This window comes from Myotis yumanensis, unplaced genomic scaffold, assembly GCF_028538775.1.
Source record: "Myotis yumanensis isolate MYYU_CA2020_CCGP unplaced genomic scaffold, mMyoYum1.0.hap1 SCAF_17, whole genome shotgun sequence".
Lineage (NCBI taxonomy): Eukaryota > Metazoa > Chordata > Mammalia > Chiroptera > Vespertilionidae > Myotis > Myotis yumanensis.
In genome coordinates, this window is record NW_027223768.1 from 8,483,289 (window position 1) to 8,506,109 (window position 22,821).

Genomic DNA, 22,821 nt, shown 5'->3' on the forward strand with positions numbered 1-22,821 from the left:
TAATATTATATATATTTAAATATCCAGCCTTTTCCCTAGCAGAATTAGTTTTCATTGACTTAAATATGCACATGTGATGAATGCTAGTCCTTTTAAAAAATTAATCTTCTACATTATTTGTATTAGGACATTGCTGCAGAAATAGTTTATTTTGAGAGAACTTCTGTTCAAACAACAACCTCATAAAATGTAAAGATCACTCTCCCACATTGACCACTCAGCCCACATTTCGTAATTTTTTTTTTTTTTAATATATTTTATTGATTTTTTACAGAGAGGAAGGGAGAGAGAGAGAGAGAGTTAGAAACATCGATGAGAGAGAAACATCGACCAGCCGCCTCCCGCACATCTCCCACTGGGGATGTGCCCACAACCCAGGTACATGCCCTTGACCGGAATCGAACCCGGGACCCTTCAGTCCGCAGGCCGACGCTCCATCCACTGAGCCAAACCGGTTTCGGCCACATTTCGTAATTTATTGTGAACTATACTATTATGACACCAATGAAGGTGAACTAAAAAAGTTTTTCTTTTTTCTATTAATGTCGCATAATGTTAGACTTAAAAGTGGCAAGTCTTTGTTCTTTGACATCACAAGAATGTTGGTCTCAATAATTAGGCCAACTTTATCAGTTTTAAGCCTTCTGCTTTTCAGTGGAAAGCAATATATAGAAAGGAATCCTCTTTGTTTCCTATGTTTTTCTTCTCTGATTTGCCACATGATACCTTGTAATGAAAGATAATAACGATATCTACTTAAATAATAGTAGAAAAAGTTAATTGAAAGTACAAAGAAGATATTAGAGTTTTATTTTAGTTCTGGTTTAATGGTAGAATAATTTGTGTCATGCTTAGGTACTTTGAAAGAGTTAGCAATTTTCTATATTTTAACTGAATTTTTAAACCAGATTTCTGAAAGGAGGTCTTTTTAAAAGTTAAAAGTGTGCTTATTATAAAGAACATAAAAATAGAATGCATTTTTAAAAAGCTTGTTGGAGTTTTGGGTGTATGGGCAGAGCTTATAGATTGTTGGGGTTCCCTGTAAAATGATGGTATGGCCAGCTAGTGTTTTTGCTGGGAACTCCTAAATGTCATCATTATTATTATTATTGTTATTATTATTGCTAGAGGCCTGGTGCATGAAATTCGTGCATGGGTGCAGTCCCTAAGCCTGGCCGGCGATCGAAGTGTGAGCGTATGGCATGGAAGGGCAGGTCCCAGTTGACCTCTGGGCCCTGGGCAACACCTGGGCCCCTAGGCTCCCATGTGCCACCTTTCACCTGAGTCACAGCGCCCAAGGCCCCACGCAGAGATGTGGTGAGCGTGGCTGGATACTGAGGGCCAGGGCGAGTGTGTGGGCCTCTGGGCTGCCCAGTGGCGCTGCACGGAAGCTGGGCGGGCAGTGCGCTCTCTGCTGGCTGGCCTCACAGACAGGCTTCTGCGTGAACCCATGGGGAGCCTGATCTGCGCCTGCAGCCCCAGTGGCTGCGGCCCAGCTCACCTGAAAGAGGCTGCACAGGTGTGGGGTGGGCTCCTCATGGGCACCTGGCACCTGCGTGCGGTGGCTTCCCTGGCTCGCAAGCCCTAGTGTCCCGGGGGGCGGTTAGCAGTGAGAGTGACAGCAAGCTCAGCCATTACCCTGCATTCTCACTGCACCTCCTCCCATCACCCCTGCACCCAGCTAGCTGGAGAGAGGTTGCAGTGCGTTGCCAACACCCGCCATGTTCCATGCCACCCCCTGGTGGTCAGCAGTCGAACTCTTGATCTCCCAGTCAAACTCCTGGTTGAACGACCACCCAAGGGAACAATTTGCATATTAGGCTTTTATCATATAGGATTTTTTTTCCTTGTCAGGGCCAGAAGGCCTGTTTCGTTGCCTACCAATATCCATAACCCCCTTGGCAACTCCACCTTCCACCCATCCCTCTCAGAATTTTAGCCATCTGAATATTTTCAGTTCTCTGTATGAAGCATGATCTTTTGATCCTTTGTGTCCTTGTATGAGTCTAGAACAGCAGTTGCCAATCTTTTGGACCTCATGGATCTCCAGTGGTCTGCAGACCACCAGTTGGTGACCGCTGCTCCAAAGATTTCCTTAAACCAGCAGTGCCAACCTTTCGGACCTCACAGACCACCAGTGGTCCCCGGATCACCAGTTGGTGACCACTGGTCTAGAATGCTTATTTCCCCATGTTTGCCTAGTTAATTTCTATTTGTCTGTAATACTTGATTCAGTCCTCTCTGAGAAGGATTACTTTTTTTATTACATCCCCCAAGATTGATAAAGGTGTTTCTTTCCCAATTCCTGTAATCTTTTTACCCTATTACTAATATATTCAAGTAGAGTTGTTTGTGTCCTAGTCTAGGCTGTGAGTTTTTTTGAAGGTTAGTTCCTTCATGTCTCTGTACTCAATGCTTATTATGGTTTCTGGAATGGTGTGGGTTCTCAAGAATATCTTCTATATATGTACAAGGCTAAGTGACTGGCTGACTGGTAGGTATGATGTGCACTGATCACCAGGGGGCAGACGCTCAACGTAGGAGTTGCCAAGTGACAGCAACTTTGCAGAGTGCCCTTTTGCACTCTGGGACCCCTCAGGCGATGTTGGACCTGCCAGTTTCTGCCTGATTCCCGCAGGCCAGACCAAGGGACCCTACCTGACAGAGAGACCACGCTTACTCCACAGATGCCCTTTGAGCCCCAGCACTGCCTCAGGTGCAGCCGGCTGGGAGGGACCAGGGGAGGTTGGCTCTAGGGTGTGTCCGGCCCTTCTTGCCCAGTCCTACTGGGAGGCCACCTTCTAATTAATTTCCTTTTGATGTGCACAAATCCATGCACCAGGCCTCTAGTTTATGGAATAAATGAACCAAGTAGATTTTATTATATAATGTCAGTAATAAGTTAAAATGCATACTATAATATTGGGAGTGTCATATTATAGTAAGCCTCACCTAATGTCATCAATAGGTTCTTGGAACGAAGTATAATGAAACCAATTTACCATAGGCTAATTGATAAAAACAAAAGTTAAGTTCCTACATCATCGCATCAAAATTATAACAAAACAACATTGAATGAAACATCATTTTTGAGGACCTGCTGTAGTTTCTCCATTCATTTAATAAAGGTTTTTTTGAGTAAGCATGTACTAAATGCTTGGCACAGCCAGATGAAAAACATATAAACAAGTACATAAAGTAATCATAGGTGATGATAAATGCTAAGGTATCATATTTTATTTTTCATATCTATAATATGGTATTTAATATTCAATTTTAGGTATCACTGCTACTGATCCAAAACAATGAGAAAGAAAATAAAATAAAAGAGTTAACATTGCTGCTAGAGGAATCCAGAGATAGAGTGAATCAATTAGAAGAAAAAATAAGTAAGAATTTATATAATAAAATATAACAATGTGTCTTATGTATTCTTTGTTATGCTTTAATTTTTGGCTTTCATCACAGTTTTTTAAAAAATATATTTAATTGATATTTTACAGAGAGGAAGGGAGAGGGATAGAGAGTTAGAAACATCGATGAGAGAGAAACATCGATCAGCTGCCCCCTGCACACTCTCCACTGGGGATGTGCCCACAACCAAGGCACATGCCCTTGACTGGAATCGAACCCGGGACCCTTGAGTCCGTAGGCCGACGCTCTATCCACTGAGCCAAACTGGTCAGGGCTCATCACAGTTTTGTTATAATGCTTTCTAGTACTGTAATTTCAAGCCTGGGGTGAACCTGTACAAGGAGAGCATAATAGAGTCACTTAGGGAGCTTTTTCAAAGTACATACACTCCTCTTTTCCTTTCATACTCTTATTTAGTTTCAGAAAAATGCTCTATGAAAACAGGGATCTGTGTCTTTTTATTCACTGATGCATTCCAATAACAACTGATTATTTTAATGTTCTTTATATTTCATCCTGAATTTTTATCTCTTTTTAGGGGAATGGTTTGTTGGATGATATACCTCCCGCGTTACACCAGTTTTAATTTTATATATGTCATTTATAGAAGTTTTATTTAGTTGATGGACATCTTCTTTACCTCTTTTCATTTTTAAAGATTGATTGATATAATACTTATTTTTAATAAACCCATAGTTAGTAATTAAAACATCGGAAATCTTTGCAGGTCCAAGTCTGCTTTTTGTTTATTCTGCTGAATTTGTTCATGGTATTTTATTTTCTCTTTTGATTTTTGATTGTAGGTCCGATAACTTCATCTGTGGAAATTCTTTAAGACCTGGGTTGGAAGTATATTTTTACAGAGAAAATTTGCATTTGTAGCTCTGGGATCCTGGGAGAACTTAAGAGCACTTCAAATTAAGTTTTGATTTGCAGCTTTTTGGGACATTCAGACAGCATACATTCAGTTACCACACACACCTAAGGACTAGTTTGTGGTTATAATTTCTCAGAAAAAACATTTGGTTATCAGACTATAATAAATAGTATTACAATGGACACCACAGCTTGGCTAGCATGGTTTAGTGTTTTTTTTTGTGGGGTGGGTAGGGGGAGGGGGCGTTAATCCTCACCCGAGGATATTTTTCCATTGATTTTTAGAGTGGAAGGGAGAGGGAGAGACAGACACAGAGAGAGAAACATCAATGTGAGAGAGACACATCAATTGGTTGCCTCCTGCATGCCCTTGAGCAGTACTAGAGATTGAGCCTGCAACCAAGGTATGTGCCCTTGACCAGAATCAAACCCAGGCCCCTTTAGTCCTCAGGCTGATGCTCTATCTGCTGAGCCAAACTGGCTAGGGCAATTCTATAATTTTTAATAAATATCTGTCCAAATTAATAATAAATAGCATCTGTATGGTCATTTATAGTGGCTACATGTTATACAATTGTATGTATGTACCACTATAATTTAATCTGTCTCCTTTTGGATATTTAGATTGTTTCCAGTGTTCAGCTATTATTAAAAATGTAGCATTGAAAATCTTTATATATTCACCATTGAGTGCTTGGGAAATAACAATCTTGAAAAGTCAATAAAAGTTGATGATGACCAATACCAGCATATCTATATTTGCATATTTCTTTCTCATTTTGGAGTATTTAATGGAGAAAAAAATGTAATTGTTACAAGTTATTTGTTTTCTTTTCTATTAAGTACTACTTATCTACAATTTTCTTTTTTAGAATTACAGGATGAAAACTTAAAAGAATCAAATGAGAAGCACGATCATTTAACATCAGAACTAGAAGATTGTAAAATGTCTTTGCAAAGAAGTGTGGTATGCTTTAAAAACTGATTAGTGTGTGATAAGTCTCACACTATTCATCAGTCAACAAATATTTACGGAATCGTATTACTATGTACAAGGACCCGTAGCTTCAAATAGAGAGGATACAATCCCTGTCACAAAATGCTTATGGTTTAATTAGAGACATTAGTTGAAAAGCACATTAAAATATAACTAAAATACAAGATCACTCATGCTAGGTACCAACAGTGTGATTCAGGCAAAAATTGCTGCAATAGCAGTAAGAATATAAGGACGCTGTAGGCTGGATTGGCTAGGAAGTCTCCATGGAGAGGGTGAGACTTTAGGTGGGCTTTGGAGGAATGGTGAATTGAAATAGATTAGTGGGTGGGGTAGAAGAGGGGAGTGACAGGATAAGGAGGGACAGCAAATTACAGAAGCCCAGGAGTTCAGCTTTCTTTCTTAAGGGCCTTGGATCATTGCTTTGTTTTCTACTTTATTTTATTCAGAGTACTCAAAAGGCTTTAGAGGAAGATTTACAGATAGCAACAAAAAAAATACATCAGCTCACTGAAGCAAAAGAAACTCAAATGGAAGAATTTAATAAAGCTAAAGCTGCTAATTCATTTGTGGTTACTGAACTTAAAACTACCATCTGCAACTTGAAAGAGTTAATGACAACAGAACATCAGAGGTAAAAATATTTCTTATTTAGATGAATAAAAAAGGCTTAATGTTCAGTGCATTTTCTATTCATTGTCAACTGACTTGTAATTCCTTTAACAATTGTAACCAGTCTTTTTTTTAAAGTATAAACTGGGAATACATTTTAAAAGTTTGTATTGGGTAGGCAGGTATACTAGGAAAAGATAGCAGGTATTTTCTAGGATCGTTCCCATGCATACTTTGCCATAAAATTAAGCTAAACAGATAAGCTGATAAGTGCTGATGCAGTTATATGACATATTTAAACTGAGTTATTATTGGTTTCATAGAAATAACTTCTTATGGGGAAGTGAGGTTTATTTTACTGAGGTCTGTAACATTCTTTCTGATTTGTAAAATTAGAAATTAACCTGGTACAAAGAATGTACTAAAATATTTTTATTAAACTAATTGATTAATGAATTAATAAATTCATTAATGGATTAATATGATTAATTATAAAATAAACTATTCATTCGCATTTCATCTGAAATAGTTTGTCTAAAATGTGAGTTAAAAACTTGATGTTTTTCATTACTTTATATTAAGGAAAAATTCATATAAAGCAGTGTTAATGAGGCCTCGGTAGTTATTTTTGTCTCATTAGAATTAGGGTAATTAGGATGAAAGAAACAGATTTTTCTCTGAAGTCATAAACTGGGCCTAGCAGTATTTCTTCTCTACTGCTTGTGTCTTGTAAAGGAAGAAAAGCTAGCTTTTCTAGTTCAGCTAATCTTATATTCTTGATTGACCTATCTAGTTGATTTTCAAACTTTAGAATTGTAAGCGATCTTAGATGTCATCTATTCTAATTACCTCAGTTTTATAGAAAAGGAAATGGAAAGGCAGAGGAGTTAAGCAAATTGCACGTGTTTTCATAATTATATTGTTCCTGAGGCAGAATTCAGTATAGTAGTAGTTACATACTCAATATCAAAGTTCTAGGATATATTAATTTGATTACCATAAATAAGAAAGAGATAAATTGTGACCACAAGCTTTAAGATTTTATGTAGATTAATTAATATACAACTATATATTTCTACTAGCAATATTTTATTTTATTTTATTTTATTTTTAATATATTTTTTATTGATTTTTTACAGAGAGAAAGGGAGAGAGATAGAGAGTTAGAAACATCGATGAGAGAGAAACATCGATGAGAGAGAAACATCGATCAGCTGCCTCCTGCACATCTCCTACTGCGGATGTGCCCACAACCCAGGTACATGCCCTTGACCGGAATCGAACCTGGGACCTTTCAGTCCGCAGGCCGATGCTCTATCCACTGAGCCAAACCGGTTTCGGCAGCAATATTTTATTTTAAAGTGTTACACTATCTGGCACAAAGTAGGTACTCAAAAAATGCTTTATAATTGAATGAATGAATCTGTGCTAAGATAAATTGCACCAATTTTAGTTATTAGATGAATTCTCACTAAAATAATATTTTACATTGCAAATTAATAATATGTTTTACAAGATTGGAAAAAAGTGAAGACCAATTGAAAATACTTACCATGGAGCTTCAGAAGAAATCAAGTGAACTGGGTAAGATTTAGAGAATTATATGTGTACATGATAATATTAACCAATTCTAAAAACATAAACACTATTTGAGAATAAAATATAGTTTCTCCTCTTTCATTTACCAATATTCATTATTTGATATTTTTTTTGCTTTTTCAGAGATAGAAAAAAATGTAAACCTTAGAAAGACTATTCAGTTCATTATGCAATTCAAATCTGACTATTTTGTGTTACAGAGTTAAGAGCCATCTCATTGCCTAACTTCAAACTCTTTAAATATAAGCTATCTTTTCATTGCCCATTTAAACTGGTGCGTACCAACTTAGTTAAAGTTAACTATAAATACAAAAACTTTGTCAAGTAATTTTATTCTCAGTTTCTTTTTTTTTAAAATTAAATCTTTATTGTTCAGATTATTACAATGGTTCCTCTTCCCCCCCCCATAACTCCCCTCCACCCAGTTCCCACCCCACCCTCCGCCTTCACTCCCCACCCACTGTCTTCATCCATGGGTGCACGATTATTGTCCAATCTCTTCCTGCAACCCCCACACTTCTCCCCTGCCCCCAAGAATAGTCAGTCTATTTCCTTTCTATGTCCCTGATTCTATTATAATCACTAGTTCATACTGTTCATCAGATTATTTATTCACTTGATTTTTAGAGTCACTTGTTGATAGATGTGTATTTGTTGTTCATAATTTGTATCTTTACTTTTTTCTTCTTCCTCTTCTTAAAAGATACCTTTCAGCATTTCATATAATACTGGTTTGGTGGTGATGAACTCCTTTAGCTTTTTCTTATCTATGAAGCTCTTTATCTGACCTTCACTTCTGAATGATAGCTTTGCTGGATAAAGTAATCTTGGTTGTAGGTTCTTGGTATTCATCACTTTGAATATTTCTTGCCATTCCCTTCTGGCCTGCAAAGTTTCTTTTGAGAAATCAGCTGACAGTCGTATGGGTACTCCCTTGTAGTAACTGACTTTCTTTCTCTTGCTGCTTTTAGGATTCTCTCTTTGTCTTTTACTCTTGGCATTTTAATTATGATGTGTCTTGGTGTGGTCCTCTTTGGATTCCTTTTGTTTGGGGTTCTATGTGCTTCCTGGACTTGTAAGTCTATTTCTTTCACCAGGTAGGGGAAGTTTTCTGTCATTATTTCTTCAAATAGGTTTTCAATATCTTTCTCTCTCTCTTCTGGCACCCCTATAATTCACATGTTGGTACGCTTGAAGCTGTCCCAGAGGCTCCTTACACTATCTTGGATTCTTTTTTGTATTTTTGGATTCTTTTTTCATTTTGCTTTTCCGGTTGGGTGTTTTTTGCTTCTTCGTATTTCAAATCTTCTACTTGATTCTTGCGATCCTCTGGTCTGCTGTTGGGGGTCTGTATAATATTCTTTATTTCAGTCAGTGTATGCTTAATTTCTAGTTGGTCCTTTATCACAACATTGAGGGTCTGACTAGATTTCTTGAGGATCTCACTACATTTATTGGTGGTTTCTAGAAAATTCTTGAAAAACCTAAAATGTGTGGTTTTGAACTCTATATCCAGTAGTTTGCTTTCCTCCATTTCTGTCATTTGTGTCCTGTTTCTTTGTCTCGGCATTTTTTATGCTTCGCTGTGTCGATAGAGTGGCTTTCTGTGCTAAGTGTCCCAGTTACCTGAGGTAGACACTCTTGGTGCACCCCCTTGTGGGCTTTGTGCACAGTCTTGTTGTAGTTAAGCCTTTATTGTTGTAGTTAACACTGGGAGGATTTGACCTCCAGGCCAATTAGCTGTGAGAATCAGCTGTGTCTACAGTGGGAGAACTTCTGTGCTAAAGACACCCTTCTGGGGCAAGACTTGCTTCAGTGGGGCTTTGGTGCTCACTGAGTCTGCCCCCTGAGTGTGTCCCTTACAGATTTGAGGAGTTGTAATTGGATAGTCCCACTCTGACCACTGGGTACACTGGCTCTTGGATCTAAGGAGGTGCTAATCTAGCTTCTGCCTGCAGCTACCCAGCAGAAGCCAGCTGTAAAGCAATGCAAGTTGCCCTGGGGCCTTGGGGCAGCTGCAGTTTGTTAAGTAATTTTCAGATTACAAAGGGCCGGGCCTTTCATATGCAAAAGCCTCCGTGCACAGCTTGGGCGGGGCAGGTCCCAGGGGATCAACAGGGCAGGCGGAGAGAGCAGTATGGCTGCTCTCAGTCCTGCCCTCAGAGGTCCCAGCAATCGCTGCGAGCGCCTCCGAGAGAAAGCTGCCCTCAAGTTCCAACCGATGCCAGACAGTCCCGTCTTGCCTGCAAGAGTCTGGGTCCCCAGAAACTTGCCCAGAACTGGAGCTCAGAGCCTGAGACTCCCTCCCGATTGAAAAAGACAATCAAGTCCTCAGCCACCAGCCCTCTCCGCATGCACCTCCGCACCTTTGTATTTTACTTCCGCACCGCACCTCCTCTGAGTCTGGGTATGCTTTTCTCTCTCCTTCTAGTTGTAGAAATTCCACTCAGCCAGCCTTCCGGTGGTTCTGGATGATGTCCGTTATGTCTTTCAGTTGTATTTTTGAAGTGGTTGTGCGAGGCAGCAATCTCCGGTGTTTACCTATGCCGCCTTCTTGTTTTTTTTCTCAGTTTCTTTACTTGGTATAGTTTTCATTCTGATGTTGCTGTAAATAGTTTTTGTTCCTGTGACCAGTTTTGTGTATATATACCCATGTTTGCTTTTACTCTAGGTATATAAAAGATTCTCCCTCTTGTGTTTTCTATTGCGTCTACTGCTTATTATTATATACTAGAGGCCAGGTGCATGAAGGCTGATGGGGGTTGGAGCGTCTGCCCCAGGTGGTCAGTGCACATCATAGCAACTAGTGTAATGGTCGAACGAATGGTCGAATGAACGATTGGACACTTAGCATATTACATATAGGATTATTTTGATGTGAGATAATATAACCGTGGAATTTAGACTTAGATGTTTATTCTTCAGTTAGCTTTGGATATATAATTAGGAACATAACAGACATGGTATTTGTTCTAATGAGATTTACTTAGGGAGACATACAAAACATTTAATTACAAGTTGGGATAAGTGCTATGAAAGAAATAAAAATGATGCAATAGAAGAAAATAATAGGGCCTAATGTAGATTTGGCAATCAGGGATGGTCTTTAGCTGAAACCTAAAAAATAAGTGAGAGTTAGGTAAGACATGTGAGTTGAAGAGAGCTTTTCTCTCTTTTTTTGTTAATCCTCAATGGAGGATATTTTTTTTCATTGATTTTTAGAGAGAGTGGAAGGGAGAGGAGAGACAGAGAGAAACATCGAGGTGAGAGAGACACATCAATTGTTTGCCTCCTGTAGGCACCCTGACCAGGGTAACCTGCAACCAAGGTATGTGCCCTTGACCGGAATCAAACCCTTCAGTCCATAGGCCAATGCTCTATCCACTGAGCCAAACTGGTTAGGGCTGGAGAGAGTGTTTCAGTCAGAAGTAAAAGCATGTAGAAATGCTCTTAAGTATAAAGGAGCTTTTTTAATTAAAGTGACGGAGTGAAAGCCTGTGTAATTGAGCATAACAAGTGACATGGAACAGGGAACGAAATGAGTTTGGGGTGATAAGGACCAAATCAGGGCCAGGGAAAGGAAATTTGATTTTATGCTAACAGTGAAGGAAAATCATTGTAAAATTTAAGTAGAGGAATGACATGATATGGTTCAAAATCACTAACTTCTGTATGGCACCCAAATTTGGTGGTGGGTGGGGAGTGCTGGTAGTGAAGAAAGAGTAGAATTGAAGAAATAGGATTGGAGACTATTTGAGTGGTACAGGTATGAGAGGATATCTTTTAAAAATGGAATCAGCCCTAACCGGTTTGGCTCAGTGGATAGAGCGTCAGCCTGCGGACTGAAGGGTCCCAGGTTTGATTCCGGTCAGGGGCATGTACCTTGGTTGCAGGCACATCCCCAGTAGGGGGTGTGCAGGAGGCTGCTGATTGATGTTTCTCTCTCATTGATGTTTCTAACTCTCTATCCTTCTCCCTTCCTCTCTGTAAAAAATCAATAAAATATATTTAAAAAAATAAAAATGGAATCCTATCACAATTATGTTAGCAGTTGGAGATGCCATTAATCTAAGGACTTTTTGTCTGGTCTCAGCTCTGAAAAATTTTCTTTCATATCTTCTCTACTAGTGTCATTGTTCTCTTACTCCCTGTAAGTGGATTTTGGGAGTTCTGGAACTATCCTTCATGTTTAAAATTTTTTTCTTATACTTTCTATCTTTTAGTTCTTTGTGGAATTTTGGGGGAAAAGGTTTTGGGTTTCCCCTGCTAATTCAATCTTTATGTTTATTTTGCTAGATTTGAAACCTTAGTTGTCAAATTTTAAATTCCCAAGAACTCTAAATAATTTACTTCATGGATATAATATGCTATTGGAACATACTAATGTTAACATACTTAGCAAAATATCTGCTTCTGTTTGTTCTATTAATGCTTTCTCCTTGGATTTTATTTAATTCTCTTAATTGAATTTGGTTCTTCTTTTTAATGGTTTTGCTTTTATTCATTAATTGTTGATTCTTAATTGTTTGCTCATCCAAGTATTTGAGAATTCATCTTCACCCACTTGTATGTTATAATCTGCTTCATCTGATTATGGGAATGAGATGGGAGATGCTATAAGGAAGGGTGGGCTTGGTAGCTTGTCTGTTTGGCATAGGCCCTATGCCATAGGGGAAGTTTTTCTTGCTTAAAGATCAAGAGCTATGGCACCGCCATGTCTCTTGGGCCCCAATTCCTAGAATCCTTGATTTAACCTGAGGCTGTGTGGTGGAAGATGTGGTCAGCTGGTGTAGTTGTTTAACATAGACTTCATTGAATGAGTATGGGTTTTATCCCCGACAAAGAATCCTTAACTTTTTGGGTTAATGGTAATGAGTCTGGTCTTATATATAGTCTTTCTAAAACAATTATGTGATTGGGAGTGAGAGTGTGGAGACATGCTAGTTTTTTTTAATATATATTTTTAAAATTGATTTCAGAGAGGAAGGGAGAGAGATAGGAACATCAATGATGAGAATCATTGATTGGTTGCCTCCTGCACGCCCCCTACAAGGGGGGATTGAGCCCACAACCCAGGCATATGCCCTTGGCCCGGAATTGAACCTGGGACCTTTTAGTCCACAGGCCAAGGCTCTATCCACTGACCCAAACCGGCTAGGGCAAAACATGTTAGTTTTAAAAAATTAATGGCTTTTACTTAAAATTAAACTTCATGGTTGAATAAGCTTTGCATGTGACAGGTTTTTCTTTTAGACTCTACATTGGCATTTCATATTTTGTTGATTTTTTTCCTTAAAGACTGTGGTCAATGATTACAAGTATTTTGTTTGTTTTGAATAATATATAGTTACATCTACAACAATTAATAACCCTCAACAGTGAGGAAAGACAAGTTTCAGATATAATAAAATTTAGGTGACATTTAGACATTGTTAGAGAACTGTGTAGGTAGTTAAAAAATGTTAGGAGGAAAAAAACCCAGGTGGTGTGAGCTGGAAAGATTTTATAATTCATTATCCTGATACTGAATTCATGGAGGCATATAAAGAAAAACATTGTAAAGTATTATTTAATGTGACAAGAAGGAAGGGTGTCAGAAAGAAAATAGGAGCAGGAGTTAGGAAACAAATCTGAATAATGCAAGGTCTGGAAAATCAAAGCGAGAAAAGTAGAGTGGTTAATAGTATCAAATGCCAGAAAGCTCTATAATAATGACAAAGAATTACACCACAAAATGGTTATTGGTGATCTTTGAGATATTAGTTCTGCATGGGGTTAAAAAAGAAGTTTGTAGGAAACCAAAAAGGAATTTGTCTGCCAACCCCCTCCCTCCCTGACCCCAGAGATTGACTATAGTATGAAGAGGCAGAAAAGTCAACCAGTTGCTTTTGTTCTTATTCAAATAAATATTTAGCTGTGATAAGGGAAAGTAAAGATTCCTCTACAGAGAGTCATTTTATATTGTTAGTAAAGAAACTAAAGTCTCAGAGGAGGTTGGAATGTTGAGATACAGAGTATAATGGTTAGAGTTAGCTGGAATTAAGTGGGTCACTTCTTTTAAGTTTGGAGTGAAGATTAAGAGGCCAGATATTTAGAGAGGGATGATGAGTTGAAAGTAAAAGCTCACATGCTGAATGACCACATTCCAAATACAGATAGATTGCTTATTTTGTTTAATCAACTCTGGGCTCATTTGGTTGTGGAATTAACTTTATAGCAGTGGTTCTCAACCTTGGCTGCACATTAGAATCACCTGGGAATCTTTTTAAAATCCTGATTTCTGGGCCTCATCCTCTGGAAATTCTGTTTCTTTGTTACTAATGTTGTGGCCCCACCCCAAAACAAAGAAACAGAATTTCCGGAGGATGAGGCCCAGAAATCAGGATTTTAAAAAGATTCCCAGGTGATTCTAATGTGCAGCCAAGGTTGAGAACCACTGCTTTATAGAAACATCCTATGTAATAAAAGGCTAATATGCAAATCTTCCCCTTGACCGGGAGTTGGACTGGAGTTCGACCAGGGGGTTGGACAGCCTGCCAACTGCCCGCAGCCCCTCCCATCAGCCGGCCCCACCCCTATCAGCCCCCCCACCCCAATTAGGGGCGGGGCTGCTGGCCAACCGCCCCCGGCTCCTTGCCCCTGGCCAGCCCGGCCCAATCGCCCCAATTGGAATGGTCCAGCTTGGACCCCACACGTGTATGAATTCATGCCCCGGGCCTCTAGTTGTTAATATTTATCTGTGATTTTGTATAGTTCCATTTGGACTTCTGGGCAGTGATTTTCAATTTTTTTCATCTCATGGCACACATAAACTAATTACTAAAATTCTGCAGCACACCCAACAATATTTGCCAATATGACGAAAAATAGGTATAATTTTGATTCATCACAGTGGATGACCATTGTTGTATTGGTTGTTGTCATTTTTTATTTGACAATAAGAGGGAAAAGAGGTCAGTGCCCCTGACTAAATAGTCAGGTATTGCATGTTTAAAAACTTTTTGCAGCACACTGCTTGAAAATTGGTGATTTAGGGTACTCCAGTTACATTAATCCATTTCTTAGTCTTCCCCTTTCAAATGGTATTATTCTTGTTTCTCCTTTCCTAGTCTTTTAATCCAGCTTTTAACACATTTATATTCTTTTGCTTACTTTAGAAGAGATGACTAAGCTTAACAATAACAAAGAAGTAGAACTTGAAGAATTGAAAAAAGTCTTAGTAAGTATTTAGTTTCTCTTAATATAGAGTAATTATTTTTCAAATCCACTGACTTAGACTCTCACACTATAGATGTTTTATGCTACTTTTTTTCAGATAAAATATTAAAAATTATATTTGATTTTTAGTAAAGCCACGTTCTTACCTATTCTAATATTTATACATCTTGATAGCTGTCTTCATGTCTTTAAAGGGTTTTAAACAATTTTTTAATTTATTGATTGACGAGAGAGAGAGAGAGAGAAAGAGAGAGAGAGAGAAAGAAAGAAAGAGAGACTTGTTGTTCCACTTATTTATATATTCCTTGGTTGATTTTTATGTGTGCCCTAGCCTGGAATGGAACTATGATCTCCTGGTCAATGAGTTGATGCTTAACCTCTGAGCCACATTGGACAGACTGTTGAACATTTTTGTTTTTGTGTTAACAAAAGCTATTTGCCTGTAGTGTTCTTTTCTTTGATTGTCTTTGTCTGCTTTTGGAATCAGGCTAATGCTGGTCTCATAAAATGAGTTGGGAAGCTTTTCTTTCATTTCTATTTTCTAAAGAGATTGTGTAGAATTAGTGTTATTTTTTCTTTATACATTTGGTAGAATTCTCCAGTGAAATCATCTGGACATAGAAATTTGTTCATTGTTATAGAACTACTCTGGTTACTTGCTTTATCTTGGGTGGTTTTTGAGGAATTAATACATTTCACTGAAGTTGTCAGACCTCTGTGCATAGAGTTATTTATAATATTCCCTGTTATCCTTTTAGTAAATTTTTATGCTTTGTGAGCCATGTGGTCTCTGTTGAAGTGATTCAACTTTGATGTTAATAGGGCAAAACAGGCATGGATAATACGTAAACAAATAAATTGGCTATATTACAGTAATGCCTTATTAAAAATAGGCAGTGGTGGATTTGGTCTGTGGGCTGTGTTTGCTGACCCTTGGTTGTCTAGAATGATGAATTCAATTCTTGGCACATTACTTAACACATTGCGCACCAGTAGTTTTATTGCTCGCTTTACCCAGTGGCCAGATAAGTTTCTAGAAAGAGTACAGAAAACATTTTACAAAGTATCATACTTTAAAAAGATATTAGTTTGTAAGAACATGTAATAAATAACTTCAAAATGCAATGGGCGTGCCTTTTACATTTATGTAAAACACTGATTAATATGAAAACATGAGAATGCTCGTGATCCGCCTGCAATGTGTTAAGATGGTATATTAAAGTGAGCCCATCCTGATGGAATGATGTAAATTAAAACTGTTTCATAGGAAGAATGAAAATATTCTTAAAGATTTTAGAATAGTTAAGAGAAAAGTTAGGGAGTAAATATTTAAAAATTTACTAGTTATCATGTGAAAGAGGAATTGGACTTTTACGTGATTAAGGAAGGCAGAATAATGACTATTGCATGAAAGTTATAGTAAAGCACATTTTTGTGCAATAATAAGGATAAATAGGATTGATAGAATAGTGAATGGCTAATAAATGCTAATAAAATGGAGTGATTTATACATAAATTAAGATTTGACTTCAGATGGCCTGTATGATTTTTTTTTAAATAAGAAAATTCCAGGGCTCTGTCCATTAAATCCTGTCATCATACTTAGTTTTGGAATTTACTTAATAATGCCAAACGTTTCTTTTAAAAAAATTTTTAGCCAAAGAGAAACTCATTATGTCTTCCCAACTTTATTTAGGAAGTTTGATTATTTTGAATATGTGTGTGCTTTAATTGTCATGATTTGTTAATATTTTTAAATAGGCAGAAAACCAAAAGCTTTTAGATGAAAAGAAACAGTTTGAGAAGATTGTTGAAGAATTAAAAGGAACAGAACAAGAACTAACCGGTGTTCTTCAAACCAGAGAGGTTTGTTTTAAAGGATACATTTTTCTTTCACATATTTTGTTAGTAGAGTACAGATTACAGAATAGATTATAGTGTAGCCATTATCTTTGTGAAAGGTTTCTTCACAAGATTTCTTTTTAAAGTATGTGTTCCTGCTACATTAAATATGCTAATGACTGATTTAAAACACATCTAGAAAACCTCCAAGGTATATATAATGTGGGAGAGAAAGGTCAATATTTAAGGTACCAATAGTATGTACACAATGCCATGGTTGTAACAATTACATTTCTTGATACCTTGAGTATTTATTAATCAATACATTTAAAAGTTAGCCTTTATTAAGTTCTTAGTTTACAGTAGTTTTTATAGTGCTCATGTTATAATTTTAGAATGTCATTTATTTGAAAAAGTTTGTTTTCAGTCCATAACAGCATTATAACTATCTTTTTATAATTATAACAGCTTAGTATTTAAGACGCTGATTTTATTAATTAATGTTTCTTCTTAATATTATAGCATTTTATTTAATATTATTTATTTATTTTTTAAAATATTTTTTATTGATATCTGAGAGGAAGGGAGAGGGAGAGAGAGATAGAAACATCAGTGATGAGAGGGAATCATTTATTGGCTGCCTCCTGCATGCCCCTCACTGGTGACTGAGCCAACAACCCTGGCATGTGCCCTTGACCGGAATCAAACCCTGACCTCCTGGTTCTTAGATTGACGCTCAACCACTGAGCCATGCCGGCTGGGCTATAGCATTTTAATTGAAATTATTTGGTAGAGTAAAAGTGACAAAAATTTTTTAAAATGTGTAAATATAATTTTACTGATTGAGCTTCAGAATATCAAGATGAAATTACTTATATTACATTTGTCATTGCTCATTGTTTTAAATTATAATAGTTATGGCACTGAATCTACTTAAATTTAAAAAATTTGATATATTCTTAACAATTTTGCCAAATAAATGACTTACTTGCATAGAGTGACCAAGTTTTTTAAATGAGAAAATTGTAAAAACATTTGTTATGGTTATACACATTTACTTTTCAGAAAAAAGTACATGATTTGGAAATTCAATTAACTACCATTGCCACAAGTGAACAACAGTATTCAAAACAGGTTAAAGAACTGAAAACTGAGCTTGAAAATGAGAAGTATGTTTTCTATCTATCTATGAAATAGCTTATGTATTCAATTACTAAGTTTTCTAGTATTTAATAAGTGAATTAGTTCAATATTTATTTGAATAAGCTTAAAGTTGTATTTTATTCCTAAAGATAAAAATAATTTATTAACTTTATTGCTAAGGGAAGTACATATCATTTATATAAAGAGTTCATCACGAAGTTAAGAACTGCTTAAGATCAATATATTCCTTTTCTTAGAGATAGTTGGTTTCTTAGGAAAAAACCATTAATTGCAGTTCTAACTAGTTATTTTGATTGATTTGCTAAATTATTTCATAGGTTTGAATTGATGAAATGCCAGTGACAAAATACAAATTCATTTCTTACATTATCCAATGATTTACCTACTCAGTAAGTTTAATTTTGAGAAAAAGTGAGAGGAAAAAATTATTGTGTTATTATTTATAGAGAAGTAAACTCAAGTAGCCAATCTAGTGGTGAGCATGATTTTTTTCTTTTTGGTTGCTTCTCAGCTCTATATAAAAATGAGAAGTAAACAGTTTATTCAGGATCTTGTTTCTTTCAGCTCTCATTCCCTCCTTCTGATATAATTTCAACAGTACTTTTTTAGGGGTTCTGGATGAAGTTTTTTAGCCAAATCCCTTTTAATAAATAGGCTGATTACTTATTTATGCTTTGGTATAAATTTGTTATCTTCAGTTTATTTGCTTTTTCAACCTTTCACTTTTTAATGAAAACTTTTATCTATTTTTTGATGAATTTCCATTAAAGTAGTAGGAGATAATAGGTGCTCCTGAAATCATTCCTAGAGCCACACATTCCCCTTCATTTAAAACTGATCCTTGCTGCAACCAATAACAGCAGTAATCTCTCTTCCAGTGTAGAGCATATGAGGCCTAGTATAGGAGCAGTTTAAATATCTGCACAAAGATTAAACCTAGTTTCTTTATTTTAATTTAAAATAGGTCATGCCTCATATATTACTTTAATCAAATCATCAGGAGCTTGAAACAGTTTCTAAGAGACAGTCTGTTAGAAAGAAAAATTATATGAAAAATATATACCCTGTAAAATTTGTGGAAAAGTAATGGGGGGTAATGTTGTGGGGAGTATGCAAAGAAATATATGACATGAAAAACTTATAGAAAAATTTCAAACATGTACAAAGTAGAGATGTAATAAACCAGCATGTACCTATCACCCAGCTTAAGAAATTAAGTAGTGGCCAACCTTACTTAATTTATAACCCTAGGTTATAATCCCTGCTTTCCTCTAAGGTTATTATGAAGTAAATTTCACATCATATAATTTCATACTTAAATATGTTGATATGACAAATTTTTTAAAAATAGGCTTAAGAATACTGAACTAACTGCAAGCTGCAACAAGCTTTCATTGGAGAACAAAGAACTAGCACAAGAAACAAGTAAAATGGCCTTAGAACTTAATAAACAGCAAGAAGATATTAATGTGAGTTGAAAAAGAAAGAACCAATGACTTAATTTTCTTACCTGTAAAATTAGGGAGTTAGAATAATGACATCTAAAGATTCTTTCAGCTTTAAAAGTCTAATTATCTTAGAGCTGATACTTTGTTTTAGAAGAAAAGTATACATACTGATCTTACATGGTGATGATGAGCAACAGAATATAGAGGTTACCCAATGATAAAGTTAATTTTAAGCATCAAGATTTGTATAAAGTATTCAACAAGTATTTATTAAGTAAATCATATGAGACACTGTGGAGGATATGGTGATGAATTAAAGGTCATCCTCTTTAGGAGCTTATAACTCAATAGAAAAAAAACTGCTCAAATAGCTTAAATAAAATAGTATATGTCTTGTTTTGGGGACAAAGTGTTATCCGCATCCACAGGATCACTTCTGCTTTGGTGGAAGAGAAGGCTTCAGAGAGAATGTAGCATTGATTTTAGCCTAAAAGATGAGTAATTATGAGTTCAGTAGGTAATAGTGAGTGGGAACACGTTCCTAAAAGCCACAGCAGTATAAATAAAGGATATGTCTCAAATTATCATTGGGAAACAGTAAATAAGACTTGTTTTGTTAGCTGCTGAGTAGAGATTGTTAAAGAAATGAAGTCTGGAAAAATAGTGTGGAACTATGCAAATTAGGCCATTCTCTTTGTGTGTGTGTGTGTGTGTGTGTGTATATATATATATATATATATATATATATATATATCACTAAATGAATTTTATGCTGACAGATAAAGGTCTTAAATATTAGTTTCAATTTTATTTTTGTTGCAACAGGATAATTAATATAAACAATATTGAATATTTCTTTAGAATATCAAAAAGCAAGAAGAAAGAACATTGAAACAAATACAAAATCTGGAAGAAACAGAAACACAATTAAGGCAAGACTAATGAGTTGGCGGCCTCTTTTGTCTAGCAAAGATTTTAGTATTCTTTTCTATTTATTATAGTTAATTTAGATTAAACTTATATTGAATATAATATAAAGTAAAAATTAGACTTAAATTACTGCTTTGGAATTCTGCTTAAAAATAAAGTTGTAATAATGTTTATTTTATACTCAGTGTTGAAATAGTGAGATTAGACACATTAATTTTAAAGCATCATAGCTTTCTAATATTTATTATTATTATTTTTTTAAAATATATTTTATTGATTATTTACAGAGAGGAAGGGAGAGATCTGTTAGAAACATCGATGAGAGAGAAACATCGATCAGCTGCCTCCTGCACATCTCCTACTGGGGATGTGCCCGCAACCCAGGTACATGCCCCTGACCGGAATTGAACCTGGGACCCTCCAGTCCGCAGGCCGACGCTCTATCCACTGAGCCAAACCGGTTTCGGCTAGTATTTATTATTAACTAAGAAGATACACTAATCATATGTCAAAATTTAGAAGAGAAATAAAAAATATTATTTTAAGCATTAGCCATGTTTTCAGACATTTTCACAATCATCTATTGTAATGCCTATATACCATTTAATCAAATGGGTATGACATTTTTTACTTTTAGTCCTTTATATTTTTGGATATTTATATTTTGCAGTTTTTAACTATCATAAATAATACTGTAGTAAACATCTTAGCACATAAAGATCTTTTTCTTATTTTGAATTTGATAGGATAAATTTCAAGTAAGTAGAATCATATTGAGTCAGAGGAATAATTATTTCAATGAAGAAATTGAGCAAAAAGGACATATCTTTTGTAAACCAGAAAATTTAGAAGAGAAATACAAAGTATTTAATATTATTTTGTCAAAAGGACAAAGGAACACATGGGGGAAGAAAACTATCTTTCTTGCCTTTGTCTCTGCTATACAGTTTCTCTCTCCAGAGGTATCACTCTTACCTGTGTATGTTTCTAGAGATACTCTGTTACATATATAAGGGTATATGTGTATGCAGATTTCTCAGTCATGTAGTTTTTCATTAAAATCACTTGTATTTATGTATCTAATTTATTTTAATAAAATTATGACTATGTCTCAGGATAATGACTGATTTATGACTAAGAAAATAGTAAAGTGATATCTTGACTTAAATTAGGAACAAGCATTTCTTTCCAGGAGTTTTTTAAATAGAAAAATAAGATAATTAATTTCAAAATAAATGTGTAATTTAAATATGAGAGTGAATTGTGCCTATTTTGTATTAAGGCATGAAAAACTACCCAGCAAAATGAAAATATAAACCAATAAAGTTTAATAGTTAATCATTTTAGAAATTCAGAAAGGGAATAAAATGAAAATATAAGTTTTATCTCAATATCACTCTTCTATTTCCTTTAAGGAATGAATTGGAATCTGTGAGAGAAGAACTAAAGCAGAAAGGAGATGAAGTTAAATGTAAATTGGACAAGAGTGAGGAAAACGTATGTTATATTTTATAATAAATCATATCACAAAATTTCTAATCATAAAAGCAATACCACATATCTAAAAAAATGGTGTCATATACTGTTGAATAAGTAACTAGTTAACTAGGGACTTTTATAGGCTGTTGAATTTTAAAATATAGGGCAGAGTTTGGTTATTTTGCATAGTTTATATCTAGAAGAAAGTAGTATAATTCTAAATTTCTTTTATAAATGCTCAATATTTAATGTTGATTTACATTTTTAGGCTAAATAAATGGCTTATGCTTTAGTAATATAGAATACTAGAGGCCCGGTGCATGAAATTTGTGCAAGGGGCTCGGTCCTTGCAGCCCCCAGCCCCGACTGCCTAGCAGCCCCAGCCCCACCCCCCCAGTGGTCGTTCTGGAAGGTCATTCTGCCATCTGGTCTAATTAGCATATTAGTTCTTTATTATATAGGATATATAAGATACTGATAAATTGAGTAATAAGTTCATTTTGTGCTTTGGTGGAAATGATTTAGTAAGTTGAGATAGGATCAAGGTCTTTAGAAAAGACCCCGACCAGGGCCAGGGATCCAGCCTGCAACCAAGGTATGTGCCTTTGACTGGAATCCAGCCCAGGACCCTTCAGTCTGCCAGTCTGAGGGCTGATGCTCTATGAACTGAGCAAAACCAGCCAGGGCCTGATAAATATTTTTGTAGAAACAAAAGGTTGAGTTTTATAATTCCATTTCTAAAAGGTACTTGTAGAAGAAAATAGTAATTCTGTTAACATTTTAAATCTGATGTCAAATATTATTTTTTAGGTTCGAAGTCTTGAATGTGAAGTTTTAAAAAAAGATAAACAAATGAAGATATTAGAAAACAAGGTAGTATCAAATTGCAAACATGTTTGGAAGTAGAGACTTTGTAACAACATATGTATGATTAGATTCTTTAGGGCCAACCTTGACACTTTTTTTTGTTTTGTTTTGTTAATCCTCACCTGAGAATATATTTTTAGGGGGAGAGGAAGAGAGAGAAACATGGATGTGAGAGAAATACATTGGTTGGTTGCCTCCTGCGTGCACCCCAACCGGGAGGAGGGTCCAGGCTGGGAGATACATGTCCTTGACTGGAATCAAACCCAGTTCTCTTTGGTTCACAGGCTGATGCTCTCTATCCACTGAGCCAAACCGGCTAGGACCAGCCTTTACACTTTTAACAGCCTTTATATAAATCTCAATTCTCCTTTGAAG

At 35.9% G+C, this 22,821-nt stretch overlaps 1 protein-coding gene across 2 annotated transcripts in view; it reads left to right on the forward strand.

Annotated features, from left to right (window-relative positions):
* Positions 1-22,821, forward strand: part of SYCP1 (synaptonemal complex protein 1) — a 73,168-nt gene that overhangs the window by 25,091 nt on the left and 25,256 nt on the right. For both annotated transcript variants that reach the window (XM_070396238.1, XM_070396239.1), the window contains 11 exons: positions 3,281-3,389; positions 5,163-5,257; positions 5,737-5,921; positions 7,416-7,483; positions 14,656-14,717; positions 16,478-16,582; positions 17,624-17,727; positions 19,074-19,191; positions 20,032-20,102; positions 21,516-21,597; positions 22,390-22,452. In XM_070396238.1, coding sequence (XP_070252339.1) covers positions 3,281-3,389; positions 5,163-5,257; positions 5,737-5,921; positions 7,416-7,483; positions 14,656-14,717; positions 16,478-16,582; positions 17,624-17,727; positions 19,074-19,191; positions 20,032-20,102; positions 21,516-21,597; positions 22,390-22,452 — 1,062 coding nt within the window. The remainder of the gene's footprint in view (positions 1-3,280; positions 3,390-5,162; positions 5,258-5,736; positions 5,922-7,415; positions 7,484-14,655; positions 14,718-16,477; positions 16,583-17,623; positions 17,728-19,073; positions 19,192-20,031; positions 20,103-21,515; positions 21,598-22,389; positions 22,453-22,821) is intronic.